Source organism: Panthera uncia, chromosome F1 (assembly GCF_023721935.1).
Source record: "Panthera uncia isolate 11264 chromosome F1, Puncia_PCG_1.0, whole genome shotgun sequence".
NCBI classification, from domain to species: domain Eukaryota; kingdom Metazoa; phylum Chordata; class Mammalia; order Carnivora; family Felidae; genus Panthera; species Panthera uncia.
In genome coordinates, this window is record NC_064813.1 from 63,787,993 (window position 1) to 63,805,559 (window position 17,567).

Here is a 17,567-nt window from a genome sequence, read left to right on the forward strand (position 1 = left end):
TGTGCATGTATGTGTGTACCTGTGAGGACACGCGTGTGCACACACACACCCTAGATGGGGACAGGGAAACTGCAGCTCAACCCCTCAGCAGGCAGCCGAGATCCGGGTCCGCCCAAGCACTGGGCTGCTGGCTAAAGCAGTTGCAGAGGGGAGCGCCTGAGAGGAGGGTCTGCGGGCACGGATAAGGGGAGGCGGGAAGAGATGGTATGGGGACAAGGGGCCAGGGAATCAGAGGACAGGTAGATGAGAAGGCAAGAAAGTGCAGGACAGGATGGGACAGAGAGGCAGTTCGGGCTGGTCTCTGCCTTCAAGCAGGAGACCCTGGAGGCAGAGCGGCGTGGGAGCAGCAGCTGGCTGAGTGGGAAGATCACCGAGGGATCGGGCTCTACTGCGGGGTTCGTGGCGCTCAGTCATCGCAGGGCTGGCTGCCTCCTTTCTTCCTCTCACACTCCAAGGGGCCACTGAGTCTCCAAAGGCCTGCCCCCAGCCCCCGGCTGCCTCCCCACCTGCCCCCCAGCCCCCTGCTGCCTCTGACCTTTGTGCCGGATCAAGTAGTGGCCCAGGAAGATAAGCAGGATGAGAAGCAGGAAGACGATGAAAGCCACGATCCCACCAATGATGGCGTGGTAGGTGCTGGACGACGAGGGCACTGGGCTGGGGTCTGCAGGGAGGGGACGCACACAGTCAGACCTGGGAAGAGCCCTTGTCTTAGAGCATCTCCGGCCATGGGTATCGTACACAGCACAGGACGCGGGCCGACATCAGGAGAATGGAGCGCGTCACACGGCAGAGGGGATAAGCCTTATTTTGTACCCTTGTCTGGAACGCAGTAATTATAAAACAAATTATGTCTTCACGAATAAGCTGATGAATCTGCTCACACTCAACCCTTTAAATTGTGTCCGTGGCACCGAAGCTTTGGTCCAAGTAGCTTTAAGATTTCCATCATTTCTTGTTCTCTCTCTTGCTTCGACTTTCAGTGGGTATCAGAGTATTCCTTCCCTGTCATCATGCCCTCTTCCCCTCCTGCCTGCTTGATGTCCAGACCTGGCTTCTGTCGGGGGGCTTCCCAGTCTGTTCACCTATTGCCCTGAGACCAGATCGAGGAGGTCTGTCTGGTGGACAAAGCCAAGAATTGGGAACTCTGGCAGCACCTTACAGAAGGCGATGCTGTGTAATAACCAGTGCTCCCTCTTTGCAGAGGGAGAAGTTCAGGGTTCCAGCTACATCCCAGTCCTGCAGCGTGTCTCATCTGGGAGATCTGGGACATCCCAGCATCCAGAGGCTTATGGGAAAGGCAAAGAGACTTCCTTCATGGATGGCCCCGGTGCTTTCCTCCCACGGTGGCCCATGTCTCCGCCATCAGATTAGAGAAACCGCCCTCCACTGCAGCATTTACAGGGGACAGATCCTCAGAGCACAGCCTGGGCCACAGGCATGCCAAGGACAGCACCAGCTTAGTCCAAGTCCCAAATATCTGAGGAGATGGCACCCAGGCCCAGGGCATAGGCTGGATGTGTCCAAAATTGCATTAGCCGTAGATATAACTCCTCCACCCATGGGAGAGCCACTGTTTTCCCACAGACTCTGCTGGAGTCTTGAGGCCTCACTGACTCCTTATATATTTTGTCTTTCCTACCATGTCTCCTCAGGCTTGACTGGGCAGCTTTTTGGTTCCTTGCCTGTCTACGCCTAATTTGAAAAGAAAACATTTACGCTCTGGTTTTTTGGTGTTTTTTTTCTGCTCTGCTTGGGAGGGAGGGAGAGGATTGGCCTTGGGAATTCATGACATGATGGGGTGGGTGGGAGGGTGTTAAAGCGGAAGAAAAGGAGGGAGGTTACCCCCATCTTTCTCCCAAGCAGTAGGTGATACGGTCCACATTAAAAAAAAAAAAAATAATCCTGGATCATTGTTCCAGGGGCTATGGAAGTGGAAATCTCTTAGAAAAACACAGCTTCCCACGGCCATCAGTTACAGATCCCTGTCTCTAGGTAGAACTCCATTTCTTCCTTCCAGGCTGGTGGCGTCAGGACTGCTTAGAATCCTCCTGGAGGAAAATGCAGGACCCCCTCCTACCACCAGGTGTCAGCACCGAAGCAGTCATGCCAGACCGACCGCTGGTGGGGGTGGGACCGGCAGGAGACCAACCACAGGGGCGCCAGAACTTTCTCTCACTGCCAGTGCCATCAGAGTTGGCCGCGGGAGCTCTGGGGGCCAACACTGGACCTCAGCCTTGCTGCTGGCATCCTACAAGAGCTCTGTCGTGCGGAGGCAGCTCCCACATGCTGAGGTCTGCCCGTGGAGCCAGAATCACCCCATCTACACAAACATCCTCGTCCCAAGGTCTCAGGTCTCTTATCTATGGGAGCCTCAACTGCCATCACCTCGCTGATTTAACGGGCATTTCCAATAAGGGAGTCCCTGCTGTTCCCCCGACAGCGGATCTCCCCTATTCTCAGGAAAGGCTTGTGAGGTTTTCTGGCGGGACCCCACTGCCATCGGGTTCTTCCAGACTTCTGCCAACTCTCCAGTAAAGGGACCTCCATGCTAGCCTGTCACTCCTCCTGAAGCTGGGTTTTGTGGTCACACCTTCGGGGAGAACTTCAGAGAAGAAGCGTCACTAGCGTCTCGGGAAGACAGGGCGTCAGAGGAAATGCCCTGTGCCTCAGCCGAGTACAAGCGGATCTCTGTGTTCTGCCTCGACCCACTCTGCTGTGGCCAAGGAAGGCAGGAAGGAGTGCAGCGGCACGCCTCCCATCCTGGTCACGGGAGAGGCAGCCCACTGGACAGGGAAACCCCCACAGCTGCCCCGGAGAGACTCTGGGGCCTCTGCCAGAGTGGGTGTAGGGGTGCGGGGAGGGGGAGTGCAGGGGTGCAATGACGGCATCATGTGGGCCGCCAGTGCTAACCAGAGGCAGACCAGAGCCCGCTATTGTGTTGATCGTCCCGTATTACACATTCCAGAGTGGACCCAGAGGCCGAGGCCCAGGCCCTCCCATGGCGGGCTCCTGTCCACTCGGCCCCGTGCATGGCGAGGGGCGCTCTCAGGAGATGGAGAGGCAGAGTGCGGGGTGGACGGAGGGGGGCTCACCGTTCACGTTGAGCGTGTAGTAGGCCTTGTAGCTGCCCATGTTGCTGGTGGCCGTGCAGCCGTAGGTCCCGCTGTCGCTCTTGTTGAGGAAGGGGAAGATCAGGGCACTCTCCTGGGTCATCTTTAGCGGGGGCACACTGCCTTCCTTCTCCCACAGGTACTGCTGGGGGCTGTGGAGGCAGAGAAATCACACGTGTTAGGGGGAGAGCAGGCCGGGGGGACAGAAGGGGAACAAAAACAATAACTGGGCAAAGGAAGTCAAGGACAGTTTGACGAAGGCTCAAGGAGTTACAGGAGCCACAGACACGAGCTGCTCGGAGGGAGGGTTCGATTTGAGGATGAAGGAGATTTTCTAACTTGTGTCTGACTGTGGCTTGGTGCCCCTGGGGACCTCGGGGACAGCCAGGGGGTGACCTTTTCTGCTGCTTTGTAAGAGAAACAGTCAGAGGATGGATGGTGCTGGACAGGGGAGCAACGGTAGGAGGGAGACGGGGACACTCTAAGGGCAGATCACAGTCTGAGGTACAGAGGTGTGGCAGGGGCAGGAAGAAAGTGGATCTTCTTACACGGGATTTCCGCGACCCTCACAGTGAAGCAACAGCTTCTGGCCCTCGCGGGGATGCGGAGGGTCTGGCCTAATCTTCGCCGTTGGTGTGTCTGTGGAGAAGGAAGTGATGTCAGGGCAAAACTGTCCCAGCGTCCAGGAGAGGGCCGCCATGTCACCGTCACCAAGCCGTGTATTACAGCCTTTACCCCTCAGGTGCCTACGGGACCAGGGACGGGGCCTCCGCCCTTTGCCTCTTGCAAGCCAAGTCCACCGTCGCTACTGAACGTGCGTGAGACTCGCACTGCAAACTCGTAGAGGTAGGATTTCTGAAGGTCTGTGCTTGGTGGGACCCGAAGGGACATCCTAACAGGGAGCTGAGGAGGGTTCACGGGTGCACCTGTGCCCAGCACATAAATGGGACGTAATCCACATTTCTGACAGAACCAGTGAACTTGAACTTGATCATTTATTGAGCTCACAATCGCTCAATCCTCTCTGCTCTGCACGGGAGTTTAAGCCGGGAGTGACACTTGCACACAGAGCATCATTTTTAGTGGTCAGCCCAAAAGTGAAGGAAGAGCTTTGCAACAACAAGAGACAGGGGTCATATTTTGGCTGCAAAAAGGCACTGACACGATATAGATGGGCTCTGTGACGGAATAATGGCATCTGCCACTGGCACCATCGGGCTGCTAGCATGCTAGGTCCAGATGGCCTCACAGAACAATGCAACCAGATGCTGGTTTAGAACAACAGATAAAGAGGCCAAGCTTCCCCTGAGGACAGAGCCAATCTTAACACCCAGTTAATGGACGTGTTTCCATCAGATCAAACAGGACAAAAAGAATCAGGCCAGATGAGAGAATGGGGGTTCCAGGGTCCCACAACCACAGAAAAGTCTAGCACAGTGCCTGGGGTATAGCATTTGTTGACTGACTGCTGATCGCAGTTGGGCCTAGAGGCCAGATGATCTGCTACCTAATAGAGAAGTCTTTGGGGTTCAGACAGGGGAGGGCCCTCGGAGCCCTGGACAGAGACCAGGGCCTGGGGGAAACGACCCCGAGGCCAGGGGTCCCCACGCTCAGAACTAATGAGCAGAGAGGCACCTTACAGCGATATAGAAGTTTACAAAGTTCTTTCATATATTTTCCCCTCGATCCTCACGTTAATTCCGTGAAGTAAGGGGAAAAGCCACTGAGAGGTGGCGAGCTTTGGTGAAAGACACACAGCTAGTCACTGGTGGCACCACAGCTGGGATCCGGGCCAGCTGCCTCCAGCTTGCGAGTCTGCCCAACGGAAGTGACGTCACCCCAAACCTGCCTCACGTTCAGCAATGGGCTTCAGCAATGGGTCTAGCAATTAGTTTGAAGAGCACCGATGTCGGTCCTGGATCTTCCATAAAAAAGATGAAGCCCTGGGATTATTTTAGGAAAATGGCCCGCCTCTAGATAAGTTAGGACAAGAAATGCCTAGGACAAGAGTAACTATCTTCTGCTTTTGTACTTTCTTTCGTCTTAGTTCCTCCCACTCGGAAAAGTTCCAAATCTCCTGAGGTGAGGGTGGATGTGCCCTGTCCGTACTCAAGGCAGATTCCACAGAGAGATGGGGACCCTTGGAAAGGCTCAGGGTAGTGACTGTGAATCCCAAGAACACCACAGCTGGGGCAGATGGGAAGGACCGCCGGGAAAATCTGGGAAATCACAGTATGTTGGTCTAAGAAGGGGCCTCAGTGACCGCCATGTTCATTTTCTCATGTTACAAATAAAGAGTCAAGCTCAATGGGGTAAAGCTATTTCCTCAACCCCCATGACCTGTAAGTGGTGGAGGGCAGACTAGAACCTGCATCTTCTGACTCCTGACTTGTCACACGTACACCACAGTTTACAATCTGGCTGCATACGCCTGGCCTAGATCGGGGCTTGGTAAACTTGCCCTTTGGGCCAAATCCTGCCAGCTCCGTGTTTTTGTAAATAAAGTTTTATTGGAACACACCCACGCTAATTTGTTTACATACCATTTACGGCTGTTTTCCTGCAGCAACGGCAGAGTGAATTAGTTAAGACCGCGCGGCCCCCAGAGCCTAACATGTTTGCTCTTGGGCCCTTTACGGGACAGCTTGCTCGCCCTTGGCCTCGTGCTGTCACCTCATGCTGTCACCTCCTCACTTACCTGTGCCCACCTCACTTTCCTTTCCCCGCCCCCAGCTCATACCTGACCCCGCTCCACCCACAAGCCCACAACATACATAGAACCTCGATGCGCTGAGAGGTGGATCTGTCAGCCCCCTTTAGAGATTCATGGTTCACAGAGCATACGATGTCGGCCCCGTCATCGTCCCGGGAAACCTGGAAGGTCACTGAGCTGCTCACGGTGAAGGTTTTACCGTTGGGATCCTCCTGGACGCGGGTTGGTTCCCCTGGAGTGCAGAACAGACACGCACACGCGCACACACGGGCGCAGAGTGAGCCCTAACGCACAGATACAGTGTGGGCCCCACGGCAGAAGTACGGATGGTGAGTCTCAACTTAGACACACTTAGAGAGTTGTGAAATGGTTATGGACACACAGGGAGAACGTAGCCCTAACACACACATACACACACACGAGTGTGCACGGAATATCTGTCCTTCTCCTTCTGAGGACGTGCACATACACAGACACGGAGACACGCCCGCCTCTCTTCCTCCCCCACCCGGCCACCTCCTCCTGAACCCCAAAGCAGGGGGGTCTTACCATGGAGCTCTTGGTCACCTTTCCTCCAGGTCAGCTGGGCTGCAGGCTTGCTTCCAGAAGACTGACAGTTTAGGGTGGTTGTTTCTTTTTCCCGTAATGATGACTTATAGCCAGAGATTATGGGCTTCTGCGGGATTCCTGCCATGGAGCGGGAGGGGGGGGATGGCCAAGATAGGAAGGAGAGGCACCCTCAGGTGACCTCAGCTCTCCCTGCAGAGATGGCCTCTCTGAGGGTCAGGATACCTGGGTCCTGCTTTGGTTTAGAGTGGGTAGAAGACTAGAGAAATCATCTTTGTCTTTGACCTCCTCCCTAAGGACCAGTAGGGAAGGTCCGATGCGTGACCTGACACTCCACCGCGCGGCTGGGTGGCTAAAGAATTGGTGGGAAGCTCCAGGGGGGAGAGAAGGAGATGGAAATATAGGACCCGGAGAAGAGCACGTAAGCAGCTGCGGTTACTTGGACATTATAGTCACGCGCAGCAAGCACTTCCCCTGTTTCCCTCCTCTGGTCTTGGGAGGCACGTGGAATGGATGTTAGCATCTGTCTGTCGTAGGTTAGGAGATTCAGGCTCAGAGAGGGTAAGGGGTTTCCCCCAGAGCAAACAGTAAGTAGAGGAAAAAGGGTAAGATAGAACCCAGAGCGCTTTGCATTTGCTTCCGTGGCAAAGGAAGCACGGACTGAACTTCTCCCCGATGCTTGGAGACCTGGCCTGGCCCCTGGCTGCCTCAGGGGCTCACCTAGGAGCTGGGTTTGCCAGGCAGCGTGCTGCGGAGCCCCTGGGGTGGGGAGCCTCACCGAGCACGGTGACGAGGGACTTGGCGGTCCTCACGGGCATGGTAAAGATGGAGCAGGTGTACTCGCCCTCATCCGCCAGCGCCACGTTGCTGATGCTGATGCTGAGCTCGTGCGGAGTAGATCTGACCAGCTGGATCCGATTGTCACGAAGGGCTGGGGAAATTGGCAGAAAGGGGGGCGGGGCTTTCACCGGCACCTGTCATGCTCACCTCCCAGTCCCAGGCTAGCGTCTCGGGGAGAAGGGGTCTAGTGTGGTCGAGGGCAGGGGACACAGCTCCAGAGACGGAGCCGCCTTTTTGTCCCAGCCACTTTGCTGAGCCGCCGGGGACAGCGGCCTCAGGGACGCTCAGAACAGCAGAGTTGGATCTTGTGGGCTTCCTCGTCAAGTCCGTGGGGGCAACACTGACACAGGCTAAATCTTAGGGCTCCTCTGGGGTGTAGGCATGCCGGGACCCTGTAGGACCGTGCACGGCTCAGGTCAGAGCTGGGACGCCGAGATTTCTCTGGAGTCAGTTGAAGAGCCCAGTGTGCTTTCCTGGCGCTCAGCCTCCGGACCGCAGGTGCACCTGCCCCAGCCCACAGTACCCCTGCCCCCCCCACCCCGCCTTCCCCGGAGACAGGAAACTTGGGACACTACCTCTCTTCTCCCCAAAGTAGAGAGTCTGCTGGGCCGGGTTAGACCACTGCAGGGATGAGTCCTCATGATCCTTTACTTGGCACTTGAGCACGACGGTGCCACCAGCCACCACTGTCTCATCGGACGTCCAGGGCTGGCTATCTGCAGGAGCACCAGAGGGTTAGCCTCGTGGGGAAGCCCTGCCCCGCCACCCACTTCTGGGCCAAAGTACCACCTCCTCTAACCCAGACCGTCCAAGGCCCAGGCGTCTGCGTTCTCTGAAGGCGTCGTTGTGGGGCGGGGGGGAAGGAACAGAGGTGGCGGGGAAGGGGAGACAGACCTTATTTCCTCTTGCTTGCAATCCACAGAGAAACAGTCACCTGTCGGATGTTTGCTGAGTGAACGGACAGGGCCACGGCATTTAGAGGAATAGAGGCGCCCAAATCTACACATAGCATTGTGCGCGTCTCTTTCCTGAGAGACGGCACTTTGAAAGCACGCACACGCACCTGCCTTCCAGGCTCTCCCTTCCTGCCTCCGGCTGCAGGTGAGAGGGAGGACAGGAGAGGCGCTTGGGACGAATAACCCCGAAACTAAAAGTGAGGAGGGGCCAAGCCAGCCTCGGGTCCCCCATTCGTTGACATAAGAGGGAGCTGAGAAAACTGTGCAAGAAGTAACAAGAAAGATTCAACAAAACAGAAGAACCGAAACATTTTGGCACAGACTTTGCCACTCCTCCCACGGTAGCTTCCTTGCATCGGTAACTCACATTTCTTCCAGGATCAGGACAACCCGCCTCTCAACACACAAACCCGAATCACCCCCCACCCCGTGTTATTTTAAAGAGTAAAGGATTAAGATTTTCCCTTCCGTGCGATGGCAACGCTTTCTCACCCCTCTCTAGTCAAATTAAACAACAACAGAAAGGACGAATAAGGTATCGGATGGATGGGCCATTTGACTCCCAAATGTGCCTTCTAGTTGGCTTAGCCGGGCCCCCTTCCCGCGGGACACTCGCTTCCTCCTCCACCCACCGTGGTTCCGTATTTCCCTCGGCGTGGATTCTGCTCCCAGGGTCGATTCCCTCGTCTCCGGGACTTTCTGTGACCCCCCATGGCAGTGACCCCCACAGAACTAAAATAAACAACGCCTTCCAGCTCTGATTCCCAAGCCTCTGTAGCATCTCTTCTGTGGCACTCACCTAGTGAACCAGCACCATTCTTCTCTGACTAGGAGGCCAAGAGACTTACTTCCTCCAGTCCCTAACTGAGTAATTTTAAACAATCCCCATGTTCCCTACGGCTCTGACCTTACCCCTGCCCTGTCTGGCTGGTATTCCTTTCTTTTTTGGCTACCGGAGCTCCATTTCCAAGAAATGCATAATGAATGCTCCTCGCAGAGAAGGGGCCCCTGAGGAGTCAAGGTGGCCTGTGCTGGGGTTGACAACAGGAATCCTGCTCCAGGGGGGGCTGTCTACACACGGGAGCACAAAGTCTGGCCGCTGGTTTTCGTGTTTGGAATCATAACGGGACCGAGGGGGATCTTATGGGATCACGGAATCCGATTCCCTCATTTTACGGATGTAGACAATGAGGCAATGGAGGTGGGGTGATTGCCTACGATCATTCTAGAATCAGTGATTCCAGGTGGGACTGGAACTCGGTCTGACTCTCTCAGTGCAAGTGGCCTTTCCGTTGGAATGCTCCTCCAGTAACCACCTAACTTGAATCTTAAAACTACGATTTTTAAGATTAGTGAGCCAGAGACGGAGCTGGCGGAGTAAACTGGGACGTGATTTATCCCTGAAATATCTGAACGAAAAGGGCTGGGAGACCTTTCATTTACTGCCAGCCATATACCAAGTGTTGACGTGTAATCCTGTTCTCCCTGGGTCCCTTTGAAGAATTCTACCTCAGTTGTGTCTTCCAGAACCTGTTTGTCCTGAGTAATACACGCCTCCTGGCGTCATTTTACTTCTGGAAAAAGGTGTAGAGATGCAGAGGTCTCTGTACTGGAGTCAGGGAAGAGGCGTAGGCGCGAGAGGGGTCGGTGGTGTGGAACTAGAGCTAAAATGTCAGATGGAGGGGAGAAGGCGCTGTGCGGTAATGAGGGGAGTGGGGACAGAGGGCAGAGGCAGCACGAGTGGGAGATGATGTGAGGATGTGGCGGGGGGAACCGAGGGACATCGTCACGAGGGGCCTGGATTCTCACCTTGACTGGCCAGCAGGTCAGGGCTGCTCCAGACTGTGGAGCTGATTGCCTCGCCGAGTGGAGCCAGAGTTCCCAGCTCCAAATCCTGCTCCTGCCAGTAGCCTGGGGAGAGAATCTCCATCAAGGATGAGCCCTACATACTGGCTGCTGCCCTCGGGACACTTTGGTTGCTGGGGGTGGGGAGAGGACAGGCCCCTCTGGAAAGCGGGCTCTCCCCGGGATCCCTTCTGAGGAAGCCAGTGAGGTCTTCCTCCGGGAGGCGGGGCACTTGCAAGGAGGGTGCTAAGGGTCACCAGTCAGCCATATAATGTCAGAGCCCAAGGAGATCTGAAAGATCCTCTGGTCCGGTTCTCCCACTCTGCAGATGAGGGCAATGGAGCCTACAGCGGTGAAAAGTCACTCGGTGAGGGCCATGCCAGCAAATGAAAGTCTGTTCCTTCCTTAGCCGGGATTCTTTCTGCTACACCATGTCATGTACTAAAATAACAGCAGGTTTAATAATCAGGAAATACTTTCACCCTTCATCCTTTTAATAAACCTGTGAAACACACCCGCTGGTCTTATCATTCCTGTAACGCAGCGCGGACGCAGAGTGCAGTGATTTGCCCAAGGTCACACGAGCCGAAGGACACAGACTGGAAATGAAATGCCGGATCCCAAGCCCAAAGCTCGGTTACTTTCCAGCTGAGGCCCCTCCCAGTGCAGACGGGGCCGCGCTGGGCTGGAGGCCGCCACCTGCGGTATCAGGGGCGCCCCTCGCGGTGTTCCTCCCGCCCCGCCCCCTGCCCGCTGGGTCTCCCGGACCCTGCTCCCTGCCCGCCCCGGCACAAACCCCAGGGCCCGAGTCACCGCCTCTCTTCCCGGCCGGCGGCCCTTGGACCCGCCGCACGAGCGCTGCACAGAGCCCGCGGGGCCTGCGTCCCCGGCGCCGCCTGAAGAGGCGGAGGGACAAAGGAACCCGCCACGCGAATCGGACCCGAGTCTCCCGCCACAAGCCACAAGCAGCCAATCAGGGACGCAAAGCGCGGTGACGTCATCGGCTGCCGAGCAGAGTCGGGAGCGGCGGCGCGTCCCGGGCCGGGAGTCGCGGGAACTTCTCGGGCGGCGCGGGCGCCCGGCCACCAGACGGGGCACCGCAGCCCGGGGATGCGGGGCGGGGGTGGGGGCCCAGCCCGAGAAAGAGGCCTGAAGAAAGGGGACAGGACGAGGTGGGGAACTGCGAGGTCCGAAGGAAAGGGGAGAAGGGACTGGGGCGGGAGGAGGAGGAGGGGAGGGGAGGGAAGGGGAGGCTAGGGGGAGAAACTGGGCTAGGACCCCGAGAGAGAGCTTCAGAGGGTCACCGCCGGCCTCCCTGGACCCCACACACATCCTCCAGGAGATTTGAGAAAAGACTCTCCTCCAGCAGGGGAAGCGTTCAGGATTGGGAGGGGGAAGTACAGAAGACAGGAAACCGGGGACCCTTAGCGAGAAGCAGGCAGCAAAGGGGGCGCGCGAAGTGCTGGTGAAGAGAGGCTAGATGGCTGAGGGTGCCTGAAGGAGAGGTGGCCGCTCAGGGGCCCTGAGAAGCAGCAGCGACTCCGCCGCCTTGCGTGGACATCGAGGCTGCAGGCACCCTGACGCTGGTGAGTGTTGCCTCTTTATTTTCCAGGTTGCGTGTTTGGGGGCGCGTGGACACACGGTGGAGAGCCAGACTGGCTGCACTAAAGCTTGGGATGGTGGAGTGGATTGGGAGAAGCCGGGGAGGGCTCAGTGCTCAGCCCCCCCAGGACCGGTTCTCTGGGCACAAAGGAAGTGCTAGCTACTCTGCGCACGTGAACGGGGGCAGGTGGGGGGGGGGCGCATAGCCATCTCCTACTTTGGCACAGGACCTTCAGTCTGCAGGATGGGTCTTCAGCCCCGAGTTCATTTAATGTCAAAACAACCCTGAGGCCCAGGCAACTCGACAGAATCGCTTCGTAGAGAGGAGGTCTTGAGGGATCCGGGGACTGGATCAGCACACCCCTCAAGAATGCTCTGCCTCCCTTGGGGCTCTCAAAGCCTTTTCAACAGCTCTCTTTTCTTCGTGTGGCATTTCCACGCATTGTGTTGCCGTCACTTGTTTACCTATCAGGCTAAACCTGGTCTAAACTTCCAGCTGGTTAACAGCTGGGGCCCGACCCACCGACCCACCGACCTTATTCACCTTTGTGTCTTCAGCTCTTAGTGACCTTAGGCCTCTCAGCGCCTTCGATGGGCTCTGGCCTAGTGGCTCATCTGTCACTCCTGGGGCTGTGCTCCGCTGTTCCCCCTCAGGCAGAAGAGGGGCTGCCCACAGTGTGGACTCAGTCCCCACTCCGCATTCCTTCTTTCGTCTGTACTCTCTGGCTGCCTTCTCCTCAGTTGCTTTTCTCCCTGCATATATTTTTCTCATCTCTCCCCTCCTCCTACATTTTGCCGGCATCTTCTTTCTCCCCTGTATAGGATGAACACCTGAAGTGGTCAGGTGGGGCATTCAGAGCAGACTCCATTGTTCAGGTGAGGGGACTGATCACTAAAAGGAATAGTCTCCGATAAATGGCATCTATCATCCAGATGTCCGTGGAATTCACTCCAGTCTGGTTTGTAGCGTGTTTTAAGAACTTGATGGAGAGCTGTTTTAGGTGTTTTGTCTTGTCTTGTCTTTTTTCTTTTCTTTTCTTTTCTTTTCTTTTCTTTTCTTTTCTTTTTTCTTTTCTTTCCCTGCTGGGATGATATTTCTCCCTCTAATTCTGAAAGGGACTTATGATCTCATGTCTCCTCTTGAAACCTATCGGGTGGTATGCCTGAAAGTTTTCTCACTGGGTTTATAAGATTGTACACCTGTAATGATAAATTCTGAATGGCCACTCTCCCGGCAGTGGACGAGCGATTGCAATGCTATTAACAGAAACATGGGTAACTAGCAGAAGTTATGACCTGGGCTGCGCAAGTCTTGGGCCTCTGGGTTCAGACTGTGCCGGCCATTTATGACATCAGCATAAATTCCTCCAATGGACTCCCGACTGGAAGGCAGAACTCTGGAGCCCTCTGAAAGGGTGGCATGGCCTTTGCAGTGGAATTTGCGAACGTTCTGCTCAGGCAGGGTCATTGGAAGGAAATGCAGACCCTGGACCACAGAGCCACCAGTGAGGGGCGCCCAGGCTCCTCGCAGGGAAAAGCAGTGAGGAGAATTCCAGCCAAATGTGCCTTATTGTTTTCCTGCTTACAAGCCTTCCCGTTGTCTGCAGGTCACATCCAGATGTGTTAGCCTGGCCTTCAAGATCCTGGACAGTCTGATGTGACCATGCCCTTCAGCTTTGTCTTTCCTTTACCCCACCCGTATCCCAGACATGATGCCATTCTGAGGTCTTTCTAGAAACCCTTGGCTTTCCTGCCTACATTCCTTTCTTGCCATAGCCCTGCTGATAATGCTCCCCACCCTTCCTTGCGTTAAGCTCTTCCCGTGCTTAAAACCTACTCTGTGTGGCATCTCCTTTGAGAAGTCTTCCCTGATTGTCCCAGATGGAAACACTTTCTGGTTCCTCTGACTTACAACACTTTATGTACTCGTCTTAAATTATGCATCACTCTGTGTTGTGCTCCAAGTTTGGCTTCCCTCTTAAGTGATAAAGATTCTGCAGGTAGGGTTGACATCCGTTCGTCTCTGCGTTCAGAACTGCCCCTAATGCAGCATGCTGCACATAGAAGGTGCTTAATAAATACATCGTTACTAAATGAATCAGAGGTGATTGGCATCTTCTATTGTAAGAACTAGGCTCAACATCTGCCAGTGGAGAGGAAACAGAAAAACCAAACAGGGTAGGAAGAAACAGGACAAGGAAGAGGGTGGATCATCCAGAGGCTGAAGCCCTAGAAAACTTTAATGTGCTCTGGGGCGAATCGATATTTACTGATCACCTTGTGTGTTTCAAGATCCAAGTTAGGGCTCTATATTCATTATCCAGAACAACCCTTTTAACAGGTGTTATTATGCACATGTGAAGGATGAGTTGACTAAGACTCGAAAAGTTCAGTAACTCGTCCATATGATGGAGCCGGAGAGCGTGGGGATGGGATGGCTGTCCACCTTAGACCCCTCCGACTGCAAAGCCCAGACTCTCTGCACAGCTTTGCTGCACCACCGCCCTCTGCAGAAGCGTGCATTTCGCGTGTGTGGTCCTGGTGGTGCAGGAGTTATGGGGTCAAGGTTCCTTTCTGCCACCGCTGGCCAGGGGCGGGTCACCTAAGCAGTATTCACACTGCTCGCCTGCGATCGAACAGAATAAGTGTAGCGAGATGGGCACGGACGCTTGTGTGGTGATAGGATGATTTGTGCCCACTGAATGTCATTGTTAATCGGGTTTCTTCATGTGTCTTCATCTATACCTCTGGGGGATCCTTCATTCACCCCTAAGAGCCTTACAACGGGGGACTTCTCAGTTAACCCAGCAGCAGATGTGTTTAGTTAAAGCTAACGGAATCCCCTCACGTTTTCCTAGCAGTCTGATGTCTGGGCTGAAGACAAAAAGAGTGTCTTGTTTGCCCTCAGTTGCCTTGGGGGTTCCTTAATTCTTGGTTTATTTACCCAAGCGTTCCAGTATCTTTAGGACTCGTGGTATTTTAAAGGACAAAGTAGCCCTTTCATCCCCCCCTCCATGTCCTTCTGATTGATTGTTCCCATTAAGAGCCGCCGAGGCGGCTGTTGGAGACTTACTGATATGCCCTTGAAAACACCCGTGACTCGTGTTGTGCTCATAGCACATGCCTCGCATATAGTAAGTGCTCAAGAAATATTTGTTGAATAAATAGACGAGCGACACGAATGAATGAAAACATAGCGTGTCTCCACTCTAAGTGATGCTGGGAGGGAAGTCTTTGAAAAGGTGCCAGCGTAGCTACCCCCTGATTGCTTGGTTCATGTCTCCCCAGCACGTCTGCTGTGGGAACCTACGGTGCATTGCCCTTTGGCCTGTGACATGGTCACAGGTGCACGTGCGGGGTGCTGGGACAGGGACGGAGCTCTCTCGTGTGACCGCTGCTGGCCTTGCTGGTGCCTGGGTCCAGAGCTCCACTTCCCTGATGAGAGAAAGCCAGCTCCCCGAGTAGGAGTTGATGATGGTGATGGTGATGATGATGGTGATGGTGACTCAGCATTTCTGTAACTCCAGAGTTAAAAATACTCTGCGTCCCAGCCTACTTGTTATTCCTCACGACTACCATGACAGGTGGGTGGAGGAGTGTTATCTCCAAGGGAAAAACACGCTGGGGGCTGTGGCCCAAAATACTGAGGGGACCCACTTTTAGGATCGTTTTCCTACACCCTTCGCTGCCCCCCACCGCCCCCTCCTCCCCCCCGGGCCGGGTGATCTTGCTCTCATTCGTCCCTGACCTGAGCTACTTGGTGAATCCCTGTGTACATTTGGTTCACACGCAGAAGAGAACGGGCGTGGCCAAATCACGGAACTCGGCCCCTGGAGCTTTTCTCTTTGCCCAGAGCCACGTTTTCCTTAACTGTGAGCGTCTGATTCTGCACTGGGAGGACGGCGGGCCAATCCCGGCGGAGCCCTGACTTAGGTGCTCACTCCAAGATCTGGGGAGCGTCACTTTCGAACACGATACCCTGATCAGACAAGGCACTCTTTTCGTTCTTAACTTTTACTCGACTCGCAAGTTGCTCTCGCGGCTGCTGGGGATTCTGCTCTCTCGCTTCTGCCTTCCATCCCTTTCTAACTGTCCTGCCCCGAGTGTGCCCCGAGTGTGCCACGAGCGTGCCACGGCGCAGTCGGGCAGAAGCTGGGGCCGCAAGCGGTGGGAGTTACTCTGTCAATTGGGACTGTCTGTCTTTCCAGGTGTATTTCCTGCTCGTTCTGTTGCTCCTTGGGGAGGGGCCTCTGGCCCCTCACAGGCTGCAGGATCTCCTGAGGGGTGTCCCAGCTCAGCTCACATGTGCTGGAGCTCAGGCTTGCTTCAGAGCTTCAGAGCTCGGCCCCGCTGCAGCGACCCGCGGCCTCCCTCACCTAGGCCTTCCCTCCACCCTCTCTCTGGCTGGGCCCCTGGGACCTCTCTCCTTGTTGCCTCCCTCCGTACTTTCTGTTGCTGTCTGGCTTTTCCTCCTGGAGCCTTGTTTATCTCCGTTCCCACTGGCTCCTGGCAGCCTCCCGGGCCTGGAAGGCACTATTCTCTCAGCTTTGCTTTACTGTCCCGGGAGGCACGCGGGATCTGTGTGAAAATAGATGGTAACTAGAGGTGGGGAACAGAGCCTTCACTAGAAGTGGGGCCTGTCGGGCTGATTTGCCCCGTGGCTTGGTGAAGCGTGGCCACGAGGTTCAGACATACAGAACCAGGAATCCTGCACTATTGGATAATCCAAGAGATTCGGGCTTGGAAGGGGCTGATCCAGGCTCCAGTAGGTTTATTGCTGAATGTTGGCAGATAGATGCCTTTTGGTTCATTCCTAACCAGGTCGTTGAAAATGAAAGGCTTTTGTTTCCTGGGCTTGGAATGGTGTGTGGCTAAGCTTTTCCAGGCTGAATGAGGAGGAGGGAATCTTTGGGTTAGTTGGCTAGCTGGCCTGCGGTGGGCGTAAGGGTGGGGTTAAAACAAAAAGCTTATCTGTGTGTTAACCCTCTTTTCACTAAAACCAAAAAAGCCCCCCAAAAGAAACAAACAAAACCCCACCCCAAACAAATTTAGTTATTCCAAATGTTTTGCTGTATCCGAATGTTAGAAAAAAAGTAGCGAGCTTCGATATGTCATGAATAAATATATTTTGTCTATTTCCGAAAACCCAGCCATCAATTTGCATGTCTGGTCATTTTCTACTGACCCCTAATGGCCAGAGGTGGGTAATCCTAAGATCTTTTTGATTCCATCAGACGGAGGACGGAACTGATATCCTTTCTGATTCCCTACTGCCACACTTCAGTTATTCCTCTCCTCCTTCTGTTATGCCTAATTTTCCCCCAAATATTTCCCCTCTATCATTCTTAGAAGCATAGACTTTTATAGCCAATAAGAATGCGAGGTAGCATCCAGGGCAAATCTCATTTTTTAAATGTCTATTTATTTTTCAGAGAGAGAAAGAGAGAGAGGGAGGGAGAGAAAGCAAGGGAGGGGCAAAGAGAAGGAGACAGAAGATCCCAAGAGAGCTCGACACTGACAGCAGAGAGCCCGATGTGGGGCTTGAACCCACGAACTGTGAGATCATGATCTGAGCTGAAGTCAGATACTTAACTGACTGAGCCACCCAGGTGCCCCGCAAATCTCATTTTAAAGAAGAAAAATCAGGGACACTTCAATGGGTTGAGCGTCTGACTCTTGATTTCGGCTCAGGTCATGATCTCACGGTATGTGAGACCCAGCCCCACGTTGAAATCTGCCCTGACAGCGGGGAGCCTGCTTGGGATTCTTTCTCTCTGTCCTCCTCTCTCTGCTCTTCCCCCACCCTCTCTCTCTCAAAATAAATAAATAAACTTAAAAAGAAATAAAGAAGGAAAACCACGGCTCAGAGAGGTTAGGGAACTCGTGCAAGGTCACACAGGCAGTGTCTGGGAGCCGTGGTTAGAAGCCCATCTC

At 54.6% G+C, this 17,567-nt stretch overlaps 1 protein-coding gene across 1 annotated transcript in view; it reads right to left on the reverse strand.

Moving 5' to 3' along the window:
- CADM3 (cell adhesion molecule 3) overlaps positions 1-17,567 on the reverse strand; it is a 31,089-nt gene that overhangs the window by 3,248 nt on the left and 10,274 nt on the right. Inside the window, exons 2-9 of the mRNA XM_049634728.1 lie at positions 9,996-10,097; positions 7,806-7,946; positions 7,169-7,321; positions 6,373-6,510; positions 5,885-6,055; positions 3,659-3,749; positions 3,093-3,262; positions 536-661 (exon numbers count right to left, since the gene is read on the reverse strand). Coding sequence (XP_049490685.1) covers positions 536-661; positions 3,093-3,262; positions 3,659-3,749; positions 5,885-6,055; positions 6,373-6,510; positions 7,169-7,321; positions 7,806-7,946; positions 9,996-10,097 — 1,092 coding nt within the window. The remainder of the gene's footprint in view (positions 1-535; positions 662-3,092; positions 3,263-3,658; positions 3,750-5,884; positions 6,056-6,372; positions 6,511-7,168; positions 7,322-7,805; positions 7,947-9,995; positions 10,098-17,567) is intronic.